Source organism: Hevea brasiliensis, chromosome 7 (assembly GCF_030052815.1).
Source record: "Hevea brasiliensis isolate MT/VB/25A 57/8 chromosome 7, ASM3005281v1, whole genome shotgun sequence".
Lineage (NCBI taxonomy): Eukaryota > Viridiplantae > Streptophyta > Magnoliopsida > Malpighiales > Euphorbiaceae > Hevea > Hevea brasiliensis.
In genome coordinates, this window is record NC_079499.1 from 20,353,828 (window position 1) to 20,378,534 (window position 24,707).

The 24,707-nt window shown below is 31.1% G+C and overlaps 1 protein-coding gene and 1 non-coding gene across 2 annotated transcripts; both read right to left on the minus strand.

Moving 5' to 3' along the window:
- Positions 1-2,278: 2,278 nt before the first annotated feature.
- LOC110661509 (MADS-box transcription factor 22-like) lies at positions 2,279-18,545 on the minus strand. Its single transcript, XM_058149390.1, has 9 exons — positions 18,349-18,545; positions 5,726-5,920; positions 5,570-5,623; positions 4,875-4,893; positions 3,509-3,562; positions 3,375-3,429; positions 2,977-3,029; positions 2,586-2,650; positions 2,279-2,393 (listed from the first exon to the last, which is right to left on the minus strand). The coding sequence occupies exons 1-9, from the start codon at positions 18,543-18,545 to the stop codon at positions 2,279-2,281; spliced, it is 807 nt and encodes a 268-aa protein (XP_058005373.1).
- On the minus strand, positions 11,242-11,348 carry LOC131181736 (small nucleolar RNA R71). The gene has a single exon (XR_009150215.1). It is a non-coding gene; the product is annotated as a small nucleolar RNA R71 (small nucleolar RNA).
- Positions 18,546-24,707: the final 6,162 nt, after the last annotated feature.

Genomic DNA, 24,707 nt, shown 5'->3' on the forward strand with positions numbered 1-24,707 from the left:
GCCACCAGCTCTTTGGTGTGGCAACTTGAGTGCGATGTACTTAACAGCTAATCCGATTTTTCATTCTCTCACCAAACATATGGAGATTGATTTTTACTTTGTGCGTGACAAGGTCAAGGATAAGTCATTGGTTGTTCGATATATCAGCTCCCATGATCAAGTAGCTCATGTTTTCACTAAGCCAATTGTGAAACAACGGTTTCAACAGATGCAAGACAAGTTACACGTGGTAGCCAGCCCTGTACAACTTGCAGGGGCATGATACGAAAGTCATATCCACCAGTTTAGGAATGTAATTAACTTTGTATAATTGCCTTATTCTTTCCTTGTTTTAATCAGTGCTATATATTTTTCCAAACAGTTGTAGACATTCTGTATATATATTCAGACAGATCAATGAGAATATTAAGGCCAATATTTTCCAACAAAGGATAGGTCGACTTAATGTCAAGATGAGCTAAGTGCCGCTTGGTTGTGTTGAGTTTGGTGTCATAAACTTTTAGGAATGTAATTAACTTTGTATAATTGCCTTATTCTTTCCTTGTTTTACTCCTTAATCAGTGCTATATATTTTTCCAAACAGTTGTAGACATTCTGTATATATATTCAGACAGATCAATGAGAATATTAAGGCCAATATTTTCCAACAAAGGACAGGTTGACTTAATGTCAAGATGAGCCAAGTGCCGCATGGTTGTGTTGAGTTTGGTGTCATAAACTTTTACTCCATGACATTAATCATGGAATAGAAAGGTTCAAAGATCCTCTGGCGTCGCTCCATGACACTCGGTCATTGGTTATTATGGAGGCCACTGTTTCACCAATTAATTTAGAGGTGTTTGAAAATAGGGAGAACAACATGGATTCTATTGCAATGACACATGATCAAGAGCCTCTCATTGAACAATTGGCTAATTCAAATCCACTGGCCATGGTTCCTTGGTAAGCTCGTGGGCCAGCCTTGCACTCAACTGGACCTTCTAAATTGCTCAAAGTGTCTAGGCTTCTCAAGCAGTGACCTAAGTGCAAATTGCTTTGTGATTTAATTGACTCTTCCTCAAACTTTCTCAGGGGAGGCAAACGCTAGAAGAAATCAACGAACCAGTCTGGTAACTGCTATTCTCGAATGAGGAAAGAAATTTTTCAACCTTTAGATAGTGATATCAATCGGATCAATTGTCGCCTTCACAATTTTTCTACTGGGGATGCTTCGGCTATCCCTTTTGATGTTGAAGAAGAAGCAAAGCAAACGGTTATCTTGAGAAAACGGCTTGGTTTTTGTTTTTTAGAACCAAAAGATACTGTGGCGCATTTTCTCATTGACCAAATTAAGTCAGATAGGGCAATATGGGAGGCTTTAAGAGGTCTTGGGTGTAGCGAGCTGCATTTTATCTCTTTTGCTTATTAAGGTTGTGTGTTTTGGTATCTCTGCCTTTGTTTAACTTTGCTATTGAGCTTTATTCGGGTGGTTTTTGGCTATTCTTGCTGAGGTTTTGTCTTATTCCAGCATTGGTCTGGCTTTGCAGTTGGTCTGTTGCTTTTTTGATGCTGGTTTTGTCTCTCTTAGGTTTTCCTTTTCTTTTTTCTCAATTGGTCTTGTTTCCTCCTAGAGAATCCTGAATCAGAGCATGTAGCTTTTTGGATCGAAATTGCCATTGAGTTTTTCTTATTCAGTTTTGCATTCACTTTTGATGAGAGTCTTCATTCAAATTTCAAGCATATTAGTTTGGGTTGTAGGAGAGGCCTCACTATGGACTGGTAAAGTTTTTGTTATCTCAAGTGCTTGATTCATGGTTTTCCTTCCCCTGTCATCTTTCACTTCTTTCCTCGCATATCCATTTCAGCAACAATCTCACTGGTGTAGCATCGTTTCAATATATAATTTGAATTCATATTTTCTTTTAATCTATTTTTGCTACATGCTGTTGTTAGTATATGAGTGCCTAGCTTTAGCTTAACATGGTTATGTCTTTGATTTTTGCTTCATCCTAGTTAGGGCTCATTATCTTTTGGCTTGTTCGAGTTATGTTTGGTTTATGTATAGTGTCCTTCTCTAAGTTTCTTTATTCTAATAAATTTGCATTTGCTTATAAAAAAAAAAAAGAAGATCACATACCTAAAAATATGGATTAAAAAAAAAAAAAAAGTAAACAAGTACATTAAGCTTTCAAGAAAAATTACAAAAGTTGACAAGTTGAAAGTTATATTGCTTTAAATTAAAATTCATGCTAAAGCTCCTTTGCTGCGTAACTTTTCTAAGCATTTAACTTCAATATTCTCACTGCTTTGAAAGTTTCCATGGTTCCAAATGTGCTTTGAGATAGTCCAAGCTCAGGTGAGGTCCAACAGGTACAAAATTTTCTTTACATTGATTCCCATCCCTTGATGGATTCCTGCAAAACAAAAGCTGCAAAAGTTAATTAATGCTAATTATATTTGTGTAAATAATTTTCTTTAATTATTTCTTCATATAATTAAGTTGTGGAAGTTAATAAGTTTAATTTTTTTACTCTCAACAATTAATAAATTTTTAAATTTGATTTTTAATTACTATAAATTCAAATAACGAAATCATGTTTCAATACCATTCACTATCGTAACCTATTACAGCTTCATTCCTCAAGTTGTCGTTGTTCATAACAATAGGCACCTGCAATATTATATATGTAAAAAAAAATATATTAATGTATTTATATTGTACAAACGTCAGATAATCTTAAAATGGAATATAAAAAAATAAATAATATTTTTTTATTAGATTCTCGTTGGGATTCAAGTTTATAATTTTAAAAATATTCTAATACCATTGAATTAAAATTGATTGATGAAATGTAAATAATTTTTCTTTTAGTATAATTACTTTTTAACTAGATTTGAATTCAAAACCTCAATGTTATTAAGATGATTACAAAGTCGCCGAGCTAAAGCTTATTAATAAATATAAATAATCTTTCATACAACTCTTCTTCACATTACCTCTAGATTCTCTAAATTGCATGGCTGAATTTGACTGTAGAGTAACTTAGCTTGTTATATAAGAGTAATATCACTGAATTAAAACTCATTAATCAATGTAAATAATCTTTTATATAATTATTTCTTGCATTACTTGTAGATTCTCTAAATTCCATGGCTGAATTTGACGGTCGAGTAACTTTTCTTGCTACATACGAGTAATGTCACTAAATTAAAACTCATTAATTAATACAAATAATCTTTTATATAACTCTTTCTCACATTACCTCTAGATTCTCTGAATTCCATGGCTGAATTTGATGGTCGAGTAACTTTTCTTGCTACATACGAGTAATGTCAATAAATTAAAACTCATTAATTAATACAAATAATCTTTTATATAACTCTTCCTCACATTACCTCTAGATTCTCTAAATTCCATGGCTGAATTTGACTGTCAGGTAACTTTGCTTGCTGCGTAAGAGTAATGTCACTAAATTAAAGCTCAATAATTAATGTAAATAATCTTTTATATAACTTTTCCTCACATTACCTCTAGATTCTCTAAATTTCGAGGCTGAATTTGACTGGCAAATAACTTTGCTTGCTACATAAGAGTAAAAAAGGTTTAGTTGCAATTTTTCAAAATTAATGTAAGTGGATCACAATATTGTCAAGAGAAATGTATACTTACTTTAAGCTCTTCTAAATTTTGAATTTCTTGAACAAGAAATTCATGGTGCATGGTAGCTTCATGGATTGAGATAATCTTCTCTATATCCGGATTGTACAATCTATTTTTATTTTTTCATGAATAGGAGAGAATAAGATAACAATGTTATTTCAAATAACAAATGAAAATTTTCAACAACAATGATTAAAGTTGGGAAGAATTACTATTTGCCTCTTGAAATTATGTCATAATTATTAGTAGATCCCTATTTTTTAAAAATTGAACTAATTGGTTCTTAATATTTGATTCACTAAACTATTTAGTCATTCTATTTAATTTTTCTGTTAGTCAGCCATTAAGAAGTCAATCAAAGGTCAAAAAATATATGTGAAATTTTAAAAATTATTTAAAATGTTTCTAAAAAAAAATGTTTAAAGAAACATTTTTCAAGCCATTCTTTTCTAATACCAATTTTTTCTCATTTTTCAAAAAAACAATTTAAAAAAAAGTTTCAGAGGATAATTGTTAGCGGAGTATTTTTGAAATTTCACATGGCTTTTAAACCTTTGACGACTTTTTTGAGGGTTGACTTGCAGAAAAGCAGATGGATTCAATGGTTTTCTAAATTAAACATTAGGGACCAATTAGTTTGAGTTTAAATAAAAAATAACTAACTAATAATTATGACTTAACCTTAGAGTAAATAGTAATTTATCCTTTTAATTAAAAATTCATATTAATTATGCAAAAGAAAAGGATAGAAAATTAACAAAAAAAAACTGACTTCATCTTCTCTTCTTTTTCTTGTTTTTGTTGATTGAGTCCATTGAGTTTCTCCTCAAGATCCTAGGAAATTATATCAAAATTTAGAAAAAAAAAATTATAGGATAATTCCGTTATTTATAAGAAATTAAAGATATATATATATATATATATATATATATATATAATTGTAAGATACCTGAATTCTAGTGTGCCATGATCATTATTGGAATGTTTATGCCATGAAAACAAGAAAAATCTCATTAGAAGAAAGTTTTCAAAATATACATAATTCTTATGCTTATTTTTATGAAATGGAGAAAGAAAGAGAAGGCCAAACCTTGCTATCTTTTCCAAGAATTCTCTCTCATATTTCAAGTGCTTCAAGCTTTGGTTGAAATACTAAAAATACAAATAATTATCAAGATAAGGTGAATCAAACACATAAACACATATATAAAGAGAGGAGCAGTGATTTGATTACCTCTTTGTTTCGAGTAAGCCTGCATGTTCAAATAAACATAGGAAATGAGAAAAAAGAGTAGACTTTTTGCAAATTTGAATTGGAAACTAAGTACGTGTAATAAATCAAATAAAAGAAGTAAAGAATATAAGCTTTGCAATCAATGACAAAAAGAATTGAATTTCTCATAAATTTGAATTGAAACTGAATACGTGTAATAAATGAAATAATAAAAATAAAAAATACTAGATGCAACTAATGAAAAAAGAAATGAAATTTTTATAAATTTGAACTGGAACTGAAACTGAATATGTGTAATAAATGAAATAATGAAAATGAAAAATACTAGACACAACCAATGAAAAAAAAAAATGAAATTTTCATAAATTTGAACTAAAACTCAACACGTATAATAAATGAAGTAATGAAAATAAAAAATACTAGACGCAATCAATGAAAAAAGGAATGAAATTTTGAAACTAAGCACGTGTAATTATCAAATAGAAGAATTAAAGAATACTAGATTCAATGGAATTTTCATAAATTTAAATTGGAACTAAACATATGTAATAAATCAAATAAAAAAAAATAATAGATGCAATAAAAGAGAAAAAGGAGTGAAATTTAATAAATATGAAATTGGAATGGTTTACAGTGTCGATTTTGAATTTCAATGAAAGTTAAATAAACTTAAAAAGAAAAAATAGTGGACGCACCCCACTTGTAGGTCTTTAGGATGGTTAATGTAGCGTAGAAAGATATCTTCAATCCTATAAAAACCAAAGAAAAATATTAGTATAACTATATAAATGCAAAACTTAAAATACTGTTTAATCGATAATACCAAATAAATTATTGGAAATTAAACAAACCTTTTATTGCTGAAGATATTTAATTTGGCCGTAGGAGAAAACATCAAAAGACCAACATCTGTATCGCATAACACCGCTAATTCATTTGCCTTCTTCATCAAACCATCTTTGCGTTTTAAATAAGTTATTCGAAGTCTTGAAGTATCATCAATTTTTTTCATGGAAAGTTTCTTACGACCCATGGTGAATTCAAGTCTGAGAAGAATGAAGTGATCATAGAAGGGAATTTATTGCACAACAATGTAGTGTGAGAAAATGGGATTCTGAGATGATAAGATGAAGATGCATTTAATTTTTCAGGTATATAAAAAGTGAAAGTAGTAATTGCAGTACGTCAATTGTCTTAATTCCCTATTGATATTTATTTATTAGAGGATTTCCTATTGCCACTTGGTATATAAATTGGTAAGGAAAGTTTTAAGTGTTCTTTACATTTATTACTTGAAATCTAAAACGTAATTGTTGGTATCCTAAATTTAGAAATTAAAATAGCAAAACAATATTTCTTAAATTAAATGCTTTCAGATCTCAATAAAACTACGACCATAAGAAATGATATAGGATTAGAGGAGAAATTTAATTTATTATGAATTTAATAAATGTACGAGTTTCATCTATTTTGTATAATGTTTGTGTTACATATAAATTTAATAAAAATTAATTTTTTATATTTAATTTAAATTTTAATATTTTACTTTTTATTAAATTTATTTTTAATATATTTTTTTAAATTTGATCATTAATATATATATATATATATATATATATATATATATAATATGCTCTCATTTAATACTTTAGTTTTAATATATATATGTCTAATTTTAATTTTTAATAAAATTGCATTTTTTATTATTTTTATAAAATAATAACCACGAATTCCAATTCAATGATCATTTAATGCAATTTATTATTTTATTTTTTCAAATTATAAATTTAAAATAATTGATTAAGAAAATTAAAACCTTAATTTAAAATTTAAAATTTTTCTTTTTATTGAAATTATTTTTAATATTTTGTTTAAATTTAATCACTAAAATTTATAACATATAATTATAATACTCTCATTTAATACTCTATTTTTAATATTTACATATCCAATTTAATTTTTAATAAAATTGCATTTTTATCAATTTTATAAAATAAAAACCATAATTCACAAATAATGGTTATTTAATGTAATTTATTATTTTATTTTTAAAATTATAAATTTAACACAATTGATTAAAAAAAAATTAAAACATTAATATAATAATATTAATTTGCAAGCCAAACTCTTCTAAAAAAATGCCACCTAGTAACTTGGAAAGCTTGACCTGCTTTATAATATAAATAGATGTGTTGTAATGGACTGAATCTAGACAACAATTTTCCTAGTATTAATATTTAAATTACGCCTAAATTAATAGCAAAAATATTTATTACAATTTTGATATCTCATTTTGACTTATTACTCCTTGTGTTTTTGTAATCAATAAACATAAAATTTTAGATTCATTGCCTACTTTATAATATAGAAAGATGTGTCATATAATGGACTGAATTTAGACAACAATTTCCTAGTATTAATATTTAAATTTATACTTAAATTAATTGCAAAAATATTTACTACAACTTAGATATCTTATTTTAACTTATTGATTACAAAATGAGATATAAGTCAAAATGATTATAAAATAAAAGGAGTAATAAATCAAAATGAGATATCAAAGTTGTAAAAATGATTATAAAATAAAAGGAGTAATAAGTGAAAATAAGATATCAAAGTTGTAATAAATATTTTTGAAATTAATTTAGGTGTAAATTTAAATACTAAAATTAGGGAAATTTTTGTTTAAATTCAGTCCATTATATGACATATCTATCTATAATATAAAGCAAGTCAAGTTTTCCAAGATGTCGTGTGTCATTTTTTGAGAGGAGTTTGGCTTGCGAATTAATATCGTTATATTAATATTTTAACTTTTTTCTTTAATCAATTATATATATATATATATATATATATATATATATATATATATATATATATTCAAATTAATAATTTATTAATTTTTCATTAATGAGTTAAACAAATTGTACTTATTGGTTATTAAAAAATAGAATTTTAGGGCATAATAGATATAAAAAAAAAAAAGCTAAAGGATTTAATAGATTAAGGCTTTGTTTGTTTCATAGAAAATATTTTTAAAAAAAATATTTTTTTGGATTTTTTGGTTTATAGGGCACTCAAAAAAATTGGTCAACGAAAAATATTATTATAGTAAAAGGGAAAACTAAGTCATTTTTAAGGAAAATGACTTTCATTTTTCAAAAGAAAAAGTTATTTTCCATGATAATCTTATTAAAATGTGAACTCACTTATACATATATGAAATAAATATATATCGTTAATTTAATATTACAATCAAACAATGGAAAATAATCTTTTAGAAAATATTTTCTATATATAAGTTATTTTCCGTGAAGCAAATGGAGTTTAAAATAAAAAAAATAGTACAATCAAACTTTTCTAAATAATTCAAGGACAAACTTATTTATTAGACTTATGAAAGGCAGGATTTTTTTGGAGTAGGAAGGAGAAGGAAAGGAAGCTTCACCTGATCAGTTGGAGGAAAGCCTCTCAATCGAAAACGAAAGGAGGCCTTGGCTTCAGGGATCTTAATCTTTTCAATAAAGCTCACTTGGCTAAGCAATGTTCCAGATTCTTGAATCCTCCAAATAGTCTTTAGGTGAAAATCATAAAAGGTCTTTATTTCCCTCACTCTAACTTTTGGGAAGCCTCTCCCCCTCATAAAAGATCTTGGATTTTGGAATAGTCTTCTTACCGGAAGACATCTTCACTTGGTATAATATTGGAGATGGAACAAAAGCCTTAATATGGGTTGATCCATGGGTCTTTACTCTCCATAATGTTCGATTGACTGGACCTAATCATTACCGTCTTCATATAAATCAGGGGTTGATTGATACATGCATTTTGCATAGTCATATAGGTTAAATTTCATGGCCATTTCATTTACTTTTTAGTTACTCTTAACTGATTTTGTTAGTTATTTAGATAGTTTTCCATAATTTTCAATATTTGGGTTAATTTGTAATTTTACTTTATTTTATAGGTGAAATGGTATTTTTGAGGGACTAAAAAGAAATTGTGCCAATGAAGAGTGATTCCTATAGCCAAAAATGTCAAAATAATGCTTGAAGGTTGAAGAATGCAAAATTGCCAAAGTCTGCATAACTTGCTACACAAGTTGTGCAGTTCTGCACAGGAAGAGGAAAAAATTTGTGAGCTTACCGAAACCTGCATAAGTTATTGCATGACTTATATAGATTCACTCCCTGCTTATGCAACTTCACAAAAACCTGCATAGCTTATGCAGTCTCACGCCCTGCTTATGCAGCTTCATGGAAGGGCCAACTACTTTGGTCAAAACTTGCATGATTTGCTGCATAACTTATGTAGTTCCACTCCTCACTCATCTAGCATCATGGAAAGAGCCCTCAAACCTATCGAAAGTTACATAACCAATTGCATAGCTTATGCAGTTTTATGGAGGACTCCAAAGCTTGAAAAAACCTGCACAACCATCCTGTATAACTTATGCAACATCACAGGAAGCACTTGGAACCACCAATTTTGGATAGAACCTACGTAAGAAGCTTGCAAAACATGTGCAATTCTTCATAATGAGCTGGCAAAAAGATTCTCACACGTGAACTCACCTCAAATACACGATTTTAGGGTTACTTGTCAGAAGAATATAAATAGTGTCCTTATCTCATTATAAAGGAGAGAAAAGAAGAAGAAAGAGGAAAAAGGCAGAGGAACAGTTAGAAAAATAGAGCAAGAGGCGTCACTCTCCATTTCTGGACCAGATTTGGAGTTTTCTTCTTTTCTTCTCTATTTTCTACCTTTCTTGTATTGGATTTCTTAGTTCTTAATATAGTTTCAAGTTTTATTTCTATATTTACTCAGAATTTCTTGTAATTATTATGGATAGTGAGTAGTTTTTCATAGATTCTGGAGTTGGGATGTAATATTTGAGATATTTTGTAGATTTTTTATTGGGTAATCCATATTTTGTGATTTTTATGAGGTTTTATCCATTTCTTGTGTGCTTAATGTCATGCTTAGTATAGAATCTCATTAAGTATTATTCTTAATCCATGGTTGAAGCATCGAAAGGAGAAAACCCTGTGATAGATAATTAAGAAATTGGACTTAATTAACTTAGATATAGAAATAGACGAAGGATTAAGAGGATTTATAGATTAATTAAGGAACCTAATAGGTTTTGATTAATTTTAACTCTACAAAAGTAGAATTAAGTTAATTAAGGTACTCTTTGTCTCACTCGAAAGGGTATTCAAAGGATTTAAGAATTAATCTCCTTAAAACCTATAATTTCTATAAGATTGGATAACCAATTTAAAAATTTCAAAATAGCTTGAATATGAATTCCCAAACTTTGGAATCTCCCTTTTATCATTGTAAATTATTAATCGAATTTAATTGCTTGTCATTTTAATTCTTGCCATATTTCAATTTGCTCATTTTATTTGCTGTTAATTTAGTTGAATCTTCATGTTGGTAATTAGATTGTTAATTTTACATATATAGATTTCACACTTAAAATTCCATGAATTTATCACTTAAATTTCAAAATTAGCTTGAATTAGTTAATTTTTATATAAAAAATTCAATCATTAACACAACTTTTCGAGGGAACGATAACTTTTTTATATTACTTGTACGACCTGTGCACTTGCGGTTGGGCCACATTAAGTTTTTGGTACCGTTGCTGGGGAGTTATTTGTTTAAGATTGAATTCTTAATTATTTTACTTGTTTATAGTTTTTATTTTTATTATCTTTTCATTTTTTATTTTATTTGTTCTTTTAGGTACTCTTGATGTTTTATGAGAAGAGCTAGAAGCACAAGTGACACATCCTTATTGTTTAATCCTGAAATTGAGAAGTTTTGTAGAGCCAACAAGAAAGAAACTAGAAAAAGGAAAAAAGCCTTGAGAGCAGCTAAAATTGAAGCAAAAATGGCTAATGAGAGAATTAGAATTATTGGTGGTAATAGTGGAAACAACCAAAATAATGAAAATGCAGCTCATGGTGAAGAATTGTAAATGCTAATGTGCCAAGTGAAAGTATGATTAATCATGCATTCCCTCATTTTGATGATTTGAGAGAGAGCATAGCAAGATCAAGGATTGATGCAAATAGCTATAAGATGGATTTTAGGGTACTTCAAATGATTCAAAATTCCCAATTTGGGGGACATCCTTCAGAAAATCCACACTCATCTAAAGAAGTTTGCTATGATTTGTGATATGCAAAAACAACTTGGAGTGTCTGATGATGCAGCAAGATTGAAGCTATTCCCATTCTCTTTGAAGGATAGAGCATTAGATTGGCTTGATTATTTACCTCATAATTCTATTACAAAATGGGAGCAACTCACAAATGCATTTCTTGTGCAATATTTTCCACCTAGAAAAACTCAAGAATTGAGGAATCAAATGACAGCTTTCAGACTAAGAGGAGATGAAACTCTCTATGAATCATGGATGAGATGGAAGGAGTTAGAGAGACAATGCCCACATCATGCCATTCCAAAATGGATGATAAACCAGAATTTTTACACCAATGTTACTCCTGCAATCAGAGGGATTATTGATACTTAAAAAGGAGGTGAATTTATTATGAAGCAAGAAGACAAAGCCTATGAGCTGTTGGAGAAAATTACAAAGAATACTCATCTTTGGAGTAGTCCAAGAGGACCAGCTCTAACTCAAAAGAGGCAAGTTACTGAAATGTATAACCTTGATCCATTCAACATGATTTATGCAAAGTTTGATGCACTTACAAATGTTTTAGCAAAGAAGATGGAAGATTTAAGTATATTGGTCAGTTCATCATCATCATCTGGAGGTTCACAATAGATTGCCTGTGCAGAAGGAATAATGAGTTGTGGAGTAGAATATAGAGAGCAGGCTGTATGTATTGGTAATTATGGAAACAAACAGATGGAGAATCCTTACTCTTAAACATATAATCTAGCTTGGAGGAATCATCTCAACTTTTCATGGGGAAATCAGCAAAATCAAGTCCTAAATTAGAATTTTCAACCACAACAGCAACAAGGAATTCCATATCAGCAAAATAGGTAACCATTGCCTAATTTTCAGCAGAGAAACATGAATCCTCCACCAAAACAGCAAGAGCAAGGTTCTACCACAGAAGCTTTGTTACAACAGATTCTTGCCAACCAAACTAAGCATGATGAAGAGATGAAAGAAATGAAAGCAAGGCTAAAACAGATGCAAACACATAACAGAATGCTGGAAAACCAGATTGCACAATAAGCATCTTCCTCTGGTATCAAGTCTTATAGAAAACTTCCAAGTCAGCTTGAAAACCCAAGAGAGCAGTGTCAAGCCATTACTTTAAGGAGTGGGAAGGTTATAAACAATGAGAAGAGTGAAAAAACTGAAAAGCGAGAAAATAAAATGAGAAAGAAATTGATGAGAGTGAAAAACAAGAAAATGGGAAAAAAAGTATAGAAAAAGGTAAAGAGAAAGTTGAAGAAAAGGAAGAGAAGTATATACCTCCAGAGCCCTATAAGCCACAACTTCCCTTTCCACAAAGATTTTAAAAAGCTAAGCTTGATAAGCAATTTGGGAAGTTCTTAGAGGTTTTGAAGAAGCTATACATAAATGTGCCTTTCATTGATGCTCTTTCACAAATGCCCTCTTATGCAAAATTCTTGAAAGAAATTCTCTCAAAAAACAGGAGACTTGAAGACTATGAAACTATAGCTTTGACAGAAGAATGTAGTGCCATACTCCAAAGGAAACTTCCTCCTAAGTTCAAAGACCCCGGAAGTTTTTCAATTCCATTCCATATTGGAGAATCATGTTCTACAAAAGTTTTATGTGATTTAGGGGCTAGTGTTAGCCGTATGCCCCTCTCCATCTATAAAAAGCTCAATATGGGAGATCTTAAACCAACCCACATTTCTCTTTAGTTAGTTGACAGAGCAATTAAGTATCCAGAAGGGATCTTGGAGAATGTACCTCTAAAGGTTAGGAAGTTCTATATACCTATTGACTTTGTCATTTGGACATGGAAGAGGATTCTAATATTCCAATTATCTTGGGAAGGTCCTTTTTAGCTACGACAGGTGCATTGATTGATGTTAAGGGAGAAAAATTGACTTTTAGAGTTGGTGAAGATCAGCTGGTTTTCAATATTAATAACAACATGAAGAAGCATAATTCTGAAGCTGATACTTGTCTGAGAATTGATATCATTGATGAGCTTGTTGAAGAACATTTCAGAAAGAGATATCCAGAAGATCCACTTGAAAATTGCTTGGTTCATAGAGGAAGCATAGACAATGACAATCCTCATGTGGCTGCATACGCTCAACACTTAGAGAGTAGTCCTCAATTCATTTCTGCTCTAGTTTTTCAACTCACACAAAAGGAAAAAGTTAAATCTAAGCAACCATTATTTAAGGAAAAAGATGCACCTAAGGTAGAACTTAAGCAACTTCTTTCTTAGCTCAGGTATGAATTTCTTGGCCCTAATGACACTTATCCAGTAATTGTAAATGCAAATTTGAACACTTTAGAGGTTGTCAAGTTGTTAAGAGTGTTAAGGCAATATAGGAAGGTTTTAGGATACACCATTGATGACATCAAGGGAATTAACCCTCACTTTTGCATGCATAGAATTATTTTGGAAGAAAATTGCAAACCATCTATTGAACATCAGAGGAGGTGGCACCCAAATATAAAAGAAGTTGTTAAAAAGGAAATTTTGAAGTTGGTTGATGCAGGGATAATATATCTTATCTCAGACGGTACTTGGGTGAGTCCAGTACATATTGTCCCTAAAAAAGGTGGAATGATAGTGGTTAAAAATGAAAATAATGAATTAATTCCCACTAGAACAGTGACTAGTTGGCGAATGTGCATAGATTACAAAAAATTAAATAATGCTACTAGAAAAGATCATTTTCCACTTCCCTTCATTGATCAAATGTTAAAAAGACTAGTTAGGCATTCTTATTTTTGCTATTTAGATGGATATTGTGGTTTTGTCCAAATCCCTATCCATCCAAATGATTAAGAGAAAACCACTTTACTTGTCCATATGGAACCTTTGCCTATAGGAGGATGCCATTTGGGTTATGTAATGCACCCACTACTTTTCAAAGGTGCATGATGGCAATCTTCTCAGATTTCATTAAAGATATAATGGAGGTTTTTATGGATGACTTTTCTGTTTATGGATCTTCATTTGACATATGTTTGGCTAATCTTTCTAAAGTTTTGCAGCGATGTGCAGACACTGGCCTAGTGTTAAACTGGAAAAAGTGTCATTTAATGGTTTAAGAAGGGATAGTTCTTGGACATTTGGTGTCTAACAGGGGAATAGAGGTTGATAATACCAAGGTTGAAGTGATAGAAAAGATGCCCCCTCCCACCAATGTCAAAGGGATTCAAAGTTTTCTAGGGCATGCTGGGTTCTATAGACGCTTTATTAAGAAATTTTCTAAAATAGCTAAACCTTTGTCTAATTTATTAAGCCATGACACACCATTTGTATTTGACCAAGAGTGTTTGGATGCCTTTTGCAGGTTGAAGCAAGCTCTTATTACTGCACCAATCATGCAATCGCCTGATTGGAGTCTCCCTTTTGAAATTATGTGTGATGCTAGCAACATAGCAATTGGAGCTATTCTTGGTCAAAGGAAAGATAAGAGGGCTTATGCTATTTATTATGCTAGTAGAACACTGGATGAGGCTTTGACCAATTATGCAACAACTGAAAAGGAATTCTTAGCAATTGTCTTTGCATTGGAAAAGTTCAGACCTTACATTATTGATTCAAAGGTGATTGTATTTTTAGATCATGCTGCCATTAGGTATTTACTCTATAAAAAGAAGGCTAAACCTAAGGTCATTAGATAGATTTTGATGCTACAAGAGTTTGATTTGAAAATTAGAGATAAGAAGGGAGCTAAAAATGTAGTTACAAATAATCTTAGTAGGTTGAAATTGGATGATGAAGAAATGGATGCAGTCCCTATTGATGAGTTTTTCTTGGATGAATAACTTGTCTCTCTCATTGCTAAATTACCTTGGTATGCAGACTTGGTGAATTATCTATCTTATGGAGTTTTACTTCTAAGAATGACATGGCAACAAAAGAAAAAGTTTTTGCATGAGGCAAAATTTTATAGATGGGATGATCTTTTACTCTTTAGGAGATGTTGTGATGGTTTGATAAGAAGATGTATTCCTGATGAGGAGATAGAGAGTATTATGCATCATTGTCATGCTTCTGATTATGGAGGACACTTTGGAATCTCTAAAATAGCTAGTAAAATTCTACAGGCTGGTTTCTTTTGGCCAAACCTTTTCAAGGATGTGAGGAACTTTGTGTTAGGATGTGATAAATGTCAAAGGAGTGGAAATTTGTCAAAAAGAGATGAAATGCCCCAAAATGGTATTCTTGAGGTGGAATTATTTGATGCATGGAGAATATATTTATGGGCCCATTTCCTCCCTCATATGACAATAAATATATTTTAGTTGGAGTTGACTATGTATCAAAATGGGAAGAAGCTGTTGTAACTCCAAGTAATGATGCTAAAGTGGTAGTGAAATTCTTGAAGAAATTTATCTTAAGTAGATTTGGAGCTCCAAGGGCTGTAATTAGTGATGAGGGTTCACATTTTTGTAATAAGTAATTTGAGAGTTTAATGAGGAAGTATGGTGTAGTACATAAGATAGTTACCCCATACCACCCTCAAACTTCAAGGCAAGTTGAAATTTCTAACAGGAACTCAAACATATCTTGGAGAAAACAATGAACAATTCTAGGAAAGATTAGTCTATCAAATTAGATGATGCTTTATGGGCATATAGGACTGCTTATAAAACCCCTGTAGGAACTACTCCTTTGAGGTTGGTGTATGGCAAGTCTTGTCATTTACCTGTGGAGCTAGAGTATAGAGCATATTAGGCCATTTAGACTTTGAATTTTGATATCAAACAAGCTGGTGAGAAGAGGCTATTACAACTTAATGAGCTTGAACAATTGAGGATGGATGCCAATGAAAATGCCCACATTTATAAAGAAAGAACCAAAGCTTGGCATGATAAGCATCTCAGGAAAAAGAAATTTAAAGAAGGTGATTCAGTTTTGTTGTTCAACTCAAGATTGAAGTTGTTTCCCAGGAAACTTAAATCAAGATGGACTGGCACATATAGAGTTTCTAAAGTTTTCCCTTATGAAGCAATTGAAATTTGGAGTGAAAAATCTGGGAATTTTAAGGTCAATGGGCATAGATTGAAGCATTACATCACTGGAGAACCAATAGAGGGAGCAAGCTGTTACAAGCTCTCTAATCCCACACCTTCTTTTTAGTGAAATGCATCAAAAGTCCAGCTAAGGACTATAAATTAGCACTCTTGGGAGGCACCCCAAGTTCCTTTATTTTGCTTTTATTGATTTACTTTTATTTGTATTATTTTTGTTTTTGTCTTAAATCTCCCCAAATTTAATTTTTGACATTATTGAATTTTGTCTTTTGTAGATGTATTTCAAAGGGATGAAGGTTATTGCACTGTTGGGGAGTTACTCTTAATCTAATATTTTATCTATTAATTCTTACAAGATTGATTTATTTTCATTGCTTTCTATGTAGGATCCCTTCTTGGCTTATGCAAAAAAATTCTTCAGCAAAAAGTTCTACAGTGTATGCTATTTGCTTCTTTGTTAAGGTTGGGTGTCTATCTTTTACATATTTGTGCTTATCATGTTGATATGATGGTGAGTGGGTCATTTTTGTGGTTTTGAACTTAATTGGGTTGTGTGATTCAATTTGGACATCCTGCATTTAATTAGCATAATTTGGAGTGCCTATCCTCTTTAATGAATAAGTGAAACTTAATGTAGATTCTTGTTGAGCTTTAATGTACTAAAATGTTAATTTGCATGATTTGAGTTGAAATGGCATTGTTCAAAAATATTTCTTATGCAGAACTTGCTATCACAAACTTGTATGGTGCAATTGAGATGGATTTTGCATTTGTTGATGCGTTTTTTATGATAATTTTTCATGATTTATGCTTCACAGGTTTGAATTTCTTCATCTCCATGCATTTTCCAAATTTGCAATGCGCTCTTGATGTGATTTGAATCTTGTTTAATTGTGCATAAGTAATTGCATAATTTGTGCAGTTTTTGGGTCTCATTTTGCCTTAAATTCTCATTTTGCCGAAACTTGCATAAGCTACTGCACAACTTATGCAATCCTGCATAACTCAATTTTCTAGCATTCCCATTGTTGTCGAAATCTGCATAAGTGTGTGCATAACTTAATCTCCTAAAATTCTCATTTCTATTGAATTTTGCATAACCTAGTGCATAACTTATGCACTATTATATAACTAAATTTACTGAAATTTCTTTTTTTACCGAAACTTGCATAAGAGCTTGCATAACTTATGCACTCTTGCACAACTAATTTTTCAAAAATTTCCATTCTTGCCGAAACCTACATAAGAGCCTGTATAAGCTATGCATATCCAATTTCACCTTATGCAAAAATTTGCATGTCTTGTGCAAATCAAATAATATTCACACACCTAACTTCCCACCTTCCACTTCCTGCATTTACTGTTCATGACCTCCCCTCTCTCCATTTTTCTTGGCACCATCTCTTCCCTTCCCGCTCTTTTTGCTTACCAAAACCCTAATTTCTCCTCTATTTCTTTTCTTTTCTTCTTCTCTTTCTCTATCCCCATCATCGTCGACCTTCATGGAAACCCCACCCCCTTCTCCTCATAGCTCTCCCCTTGCCATCCAAGCCCTGAATCCCGATTCTGAAGATGTCCACTAGGTACATTTTTGAAGATGTCCTCAAATTTGCTGGTCTCTTTGATAGTGTTATTGCTTATCTTGATAGTCTAGGTTGGATGGACTTTGCGCATAAATAGGAGTTAGTTTAACCAACCCTAGTTTTGGAATTTATATCCTCCTTTTCTGCTACCTTAAAACTACATGAGATGGATTACAAGCCAATTATGAAATTTAGGTGCTTAGAGTAGGATAGGGAGTTATCATTGGACCAATTTCATACTATCTTTGGGTTTGCTATTGATGGATTATTTAGGGTCCCATATACAGGCAGAGAGGTAGCAGATAAAGGAGTTTGGAATGCTATTCAGTTTTGGAGAGATATTACAAACCAATCTCAAGGCTTTCATGCTAGCAGATCTAAGACATCCCAAATAATAGACCCAGCCCTTAGATTAGTACATAGGCTTATTACTAGCACTATCTTGGGCCAAGGGACTAGCTCTGGTGCTATTGGAAAATCTAATCTCTTTATGCTTTGTTGTGCTTTTCACAAAGTCAAACTAGCTCTTGGTTACTTCTTTTATGAACATTTGTTGCACATTGCTACCCAATCTATAGGTAATATTATCAAAGTTGGACTTATAAATGTTATAGCCAAACACTTTGGTTTTGACACGGAAGAGCATCCCTTACCTGCACTTGTAGATACTCTATATTTTGATGCTCCTCACTTATTTAAGACTAGCTTTAGTTTGCCACCATTTGACACTGCACAGCCAGTAACAGACACAGGACCAACTGCACAGCCAGGGGAACAATCTGCACCACCAGTCCCACAACTTTCTATTGATCCTGCACATTTTGCACAAGATGTCCCAGCAGCATCTGCACAGCTAACACCCTCTGCAGCTGGACCCTCTTCCTCCATAGCACCCCCTCCCTTTAACACTAAAGCCTTATTCACTTATCTTGAAAGGCTTAGTGATGATATATATTTTGCGGATAGGAAGCTTGACTTTAGTCTTGATACCCTTAAGGACCGTCATGATCATCTTTTTGAACTCGTTATGGAGACTAGGGACAAACAGAAAGAGTTGAAAGAGATGATGAAGTAGCTTATGGCTTTTCTGGGTATGCCACCTCCACCTCCATCACCTCCTCTAGAGCCACCCCTTCAGCAACAACCACCTCCATCCAGTCCATTAGCAACTCCCTTGGACAAGGGCAAAACCATAGAAATAGATTAATTTTTTTGTTTTGCTCTTGTTCAGCTTCTAGGAGTTTTTATTTTTAAATGTGCTAGAACAATTTTTGTTTATTTTGAATTCTGTTTCCTTGAAATACAATTGGATGGATATTCCCTTGGTTTTTCATTGTTTCTATTTGCCTTTGCTATTCCTTTATGCATTCTTGTTAATAGATTGTATATATTTACATACCTATGCAGTTGTTTTCAAGTTTTTCCTCGATATATCATTATATTGTAGCTATTCAGTATACTGCACAGGCTATGAAACTGCTTATGTAGCTGCTTTTCAACTTATATTTCTCTTGCATAGCCCGTGCAGTCCCTTATGCAACTCATGCCATCTTGCACAGCTTGTGCAGTCTCCTTATGCAATTATTCTACAAAGCATTTATTGTGCATAACCTGTGCAACTTCCTTATGCATCATCATCATTATTTCTATTCATATTTTAGATGCTAAATTACTGCTCTATGCCAGGTACCTCCTTATCTTTGCTTTTAAATTTAACAATTCTTGGTTTTTCCTCTTTGCTTTGAATTTTTCTATTGCACTGCCTTAGACATTGAGGATAATGTACAATTTTGAGTTTGGGGGTGTTCATTTTGATTTTTTTGCTAAAATTTTCCCATTTTTAATATAGGAACATCTCATCCCACTCCATTTGTATATATATATGAGGATAATGTACAATTTTGAGTTTGGGGGTGTGCATTTTGATTTTTTTGCTAAATTTTTCACATTTTGAATATAGGAACATCTCATCCTACTCCATTTGTATATATATATATATATATATATATATATATATATATATATATATATATATATATATATATATACTATAAATATTTTGCATACATATTACACATACATACATATATAGCACATTCACATACACATTATACATCACTTAGAAATTGTACATATTGCATACAAATAGATTTCTTCCATTTAGTTAATGTATTGCTCATTTTTTTTTAGAAATCATGCATTCATGAAATAAAACTTTTTGCCAAATCCCTTGAGTAATGAGAAGTTGCTTATGAGAGTGATTTGGCTTATCTTTAATTGGGTTTTTGGATAGAAAGTTTTCTAAGAGGTGCAAAGTTTTTAAGTGTGCATCCTCTGCCTATATCTTCTTTGCCAAAAAGTCACCCAACTAGTCATTTAGAGATTAGAGTGCATAAAGAGAGCTATAGGATAACAGGTAGTCAAGTGATGTCTCACCATTCCTAGAATAAATTTTCTAAAGCTTTCAAGACGAAATACCAGCTTGTACTTGAAAAGGGAGATGATTAGGCATTCTTTGATTGCAATCCTCTTATTTTAAACTTTTAACCTTCCCTTTATTACAACTAACTCTTGTAAACCCCTTTGAGCCTTTATATTACAAATTTTTCTTGAAACCCTTATTACTACCTAGCCAATGAATCAAACACTCCAACTCCTTTCATGAAAATAATTATTTATAATATTAGGTACACTATAAAAAAAAAGAAAAAATAATAATAATAAAAGGGAGAAGAAATGCTTGTCATCTTGTAAAAGTGCTAGTTTATGAGCTTTTCACTATTGTCATTCAAATTGAAAGAAATCCACCCAAAGTAATTAAAGGAAATGAGTTTGGGTGTGGTATTTTTAGGGACAATTATTAAGAGAAAATACAAGATACAAATTTAAAATGTCAAAGTAGTCCCTTATCTTTTGTATTTTATAAAATATGCTGGCACTTAGTCAGTTTTAGTGTGCATTTCCTTCTCCTTTGTGCTTTCATATATATATTCAAAAAAAAAAAAAAAAAAAAAAAAGAAGGTGTACCTTATATTTTCAAGATTAAAAATATTCTCATGCGTTGAATCCCTTTTACCCTTTTCTTCTTAGCCTCATTTTAAACCCCTTAGCCCCATTACATCCTTCAAAAGACCTTTGATCTTTTGATAGTACTTGCTACATTAGTGGAGATAGGAGTAGGAAGTTTGCTTATGGGATTGAAACTTATTCATACATCCATCAAATTCCACCATTCTATATAGAGACACTTTGATTATTGATTGTTCTAGAATTTTTTTTGAGTATGACTTTCTCTTTTAATTGGCTGATTTGGGAATTTTGGATGATAATTGACTTGATGGCTAAGCAGTGAAAGCTTGGATAAGCATTAGATTCTTTGCATCTTGAAGGATGGGTATATGGATTGTTGGTATGGCTAAAGGCATGTTAAGTTACTTTAATAGGTGATTTTCATAGCTTTTTGGACAAGGTACCCCTAAAATTGCATTATATTTTAAAGTTTACTTGAGGACAAGCAAAGATTTGAGTTTGGGGGTATTTGATACATATATTTTACATAGTCATTTAGGTTAAATTTCATGGCCATTTCATTTATTTGTTAGTTACTTTTAGCTAATTTTATTAGTTATTTAGATAGTTTTCCATAATTTTCAATATTTGGGTTAATTTGTAATTTTGCTTCGTTTTGTAAGTAAAATGGTGTTTTTGAGGGACTAAAAGAAATTGTGCCAATGAAAAGTGATTCCCATAGCTAAAAATGTCAAAATAAAGCTTGAAGGTTGAAGAATGCAAAATTACCAAAGTTTGCATAACTTGCTGCATAAGTTGTGCATTTCTGCATAGGAAGAGGAAATAATTTGTTAGCCTACTGAAACCTGCATAAGTTACTGCATGACTTATGCAGATTGATGGAAACTTGCATAATTTGCCGCATAACTTATGCAGTCTTATGCCCTACTTATGTAGCTTCACAAAAGGGGCAAATACTTTGGCTGAAACTTACATGACTTGCTGCATAACTTATGTAGTTCCCTCCTCACTCATGCAGCATCACGGAAAGAGCTCCCAAACCTGTCGAAACTCGCATAACCAATTGCATAACTTATGCAATCCACTTATGCAGTTATGAAGGACTCGAAAGCTTGAAAAAACCTGCACAGCCAGCCTGCATAACTTATGCAACGTCATGGGAAGCACCTAGAACCACCAATTTTGCATAGAACCTGCATAAGAAGCTTCCAAAACTTGTGCAATTCTTCATAAGGAGCTAGCAGAACGATTCTCATACGTGAACTTCAACTCAAACACACCATTTAAGGGTTATTTGTCAGAAGAATATAAATAGTATCGTTATCTCATTTTGAAGGAGAGAAAAGAAGGAAGAAAGAGGAAAAAGGTAGACGAACAGTTAGAAAAACAGAGCAAGAGGTATCACTCTCCATTTCTAGACCAGATTTGGAGTTTTCTTCTTTTCTTCTCTATTTTCTACCTTTCTTGTATTGAGTTTCTTAGTTCTTAATATAGTTTCAAGTTTTATTTCCATATTTACTCAGAATTTCTTGTAATTATTATGGATAGTGAGTAGTTTTTCATAGATTCTGGAGTTGGGATGTAATATTTGAGATATTTTGTGGATTTTTGATTGGGTAATCCATATTTTATGGTCTTTATGATGTTTTATCCATTTCTTGTGTGCTTAATGGCATGCTTAGTGTAGGATCCCATTAAGTATTGTTATTAATCCATGGTTGAAGCACCGAAAGGAGAAAACCCTGTGATAGATAATCAATAAATTGGACTTAATTAACTTAGATCTAGAAATAGAATAAGGATTAAGAGGATTTATAGATTAATTAAGGAACCTAATGGATCTTGACTAATTTTAACTCAATGAAAGTGGGATTAAGTTAATTAAGACACTCTTTATCTCACTCGAAAGGGTATTCAAAGGATTTAAGAATTAATCTCCTTAAAACCTATAATTTCCATAAGATTGTATAACCAATTTAAAAATCCCAAAATAGCTTAAATATGAATTCCCAAACTTCGGAATCGCCCTTTTATCATTGTTAATTGTTAATCGAATTTAATTGTTTGTCATTTTAATTCTTGCCATATTTCAATTTGCTCATTTTATTTGCTGCTAATTTAGTTGAATCTTCGTGTTGGAAATTAGATCGTTGATTTTGTGTATATAGATTTCACACTTAAAATTCCATCAATTTATCACTTAAATTTCAAATTAGCTTGAATTAGTCAATTTTTATATAAAAAATTCAATCATTAACACAACTTTTCGAGAGAATGATAACTTTTCTATATTACTTGTACAACTCGTGCACTTACGGTTGGGCTACATCACTGATCTCATTGATTATAACAAGTTGAAGTGGAAAGCTCAACATATCTCAATTCTCTTCAATGAATCTGAAGCTAAGGCTATTCTCTCTATTCGCATAGCTCTCTATGTATTGAGGAAACTTTAATTTGGCACTTTAGTAGAACAGGAAAATTCATGGTCAAATCTGCTTATAGAGTGTTGGGAGCAAAAATCTTAAATGCTTAGTGTGTTAGTTCTCATCATTCTTTTCAAGTTCCTGACCATGCTTGGAATAGAATCTAGAAGTTGACTGTTCATCCTAAGATTAAATTTTCATTTGGAAGGGCATTCATACTGATTCTATATGTCTTATTTGTTGCGAGGAAAGTGAAACTACTGCGCAGTACTTGTTCTTGTGTGCACATCAAAGGTTGTATGGTTCTCCAGCCTGTGAACCCATAAACCAAATAAAGTTGGTTTTTCATCTTTTGCTCGCTAGTGGTCAGATGTCACACATAACTTCTATCTTGCTGTGGAGGTGTTAAACTTGATAGAGCTTTCTTGTTGGATTATCTGGAAGGAACGAAATAGATGTGTTTTTGATTATGCAACTCTAGAACCAATTGCAACCACTTAGAGAATTGGTAGAAGTGTTTTCAAACTTAGCCAGTTGCTAGCTTCCAAGCTTGGCCACCATTATGTAACAAGTGCTCCAAGTGTTCCTCTAAACTAGTCTCCTCCTATAGTAGGGGCACTTTATAATTTTTATAACTTTGAATATGTGATAATAATGTAACACCGAAAATTTTTAAGTAAATTTTAAAGAATTAAAAATATTATTCATTAATATTTAACTATTATTATTATTATTATTATTATTATTATTATTATTATTATTATTATTATTATTATTTTACAATTGATTTCGATTGGGGCTCGAACTCGATACCTCACAGCATTAGAAACTATTTAAGTACCACTGAGATAAAGCTTATTGATGATTATTTATTTTAGTGTCATTATTGTTTATTTTATTAATATTTTCGGTAGGTTGGTATTTTTTATTGAAAAAGAATTTTATAAATATTAATCTTAACGATTTATATAAATAACGTTTTAGTTGATTTATTTATTTCAATATTTGGTATCACTTATTGTGTTAGTTATGTTTTGGTGTTATTATTTAAATAATAAAATTGTGGTGATTTTTTATTATTTTAAAATATTTAGTAGAGATATTTTATTAACTTAATTTTTAAATAATATTATTAAAACAAAAAAAAAATGTATGCATGCATCTAGATTCAAAGATCTAATAACATTGTAAACCAATATTTGTGTGACTTTGTGAGCATGTGTATTGAGACCATAAGAAGCCCGATGTTAAAAATATTATATGAATGTAAGATATATTTAGAGGAATTAAAGATGGATAATTATATGTAAGGCATATCTATTAGAAAAAATAATTTTGAAGAGAAAAATATTTAATTAAAATTAAATGAAATTTATATTTATTTAAATTTAATTTTGAGAATTGATTTAATTAAAAACTGAATTAAACTTAATTGAGCTCTCTAAGGCTAATAAGGTCTAGTAGGAAATTTCGATTAAATAAATAATAAGTTTTTATTTTCATGATTCTTTGAATACATAAACTCATTATATAGTTTTTTGACCTAAACCCTATAAATACCTCACCAAAAAGAGAAAAAAAAAGGGGACACACA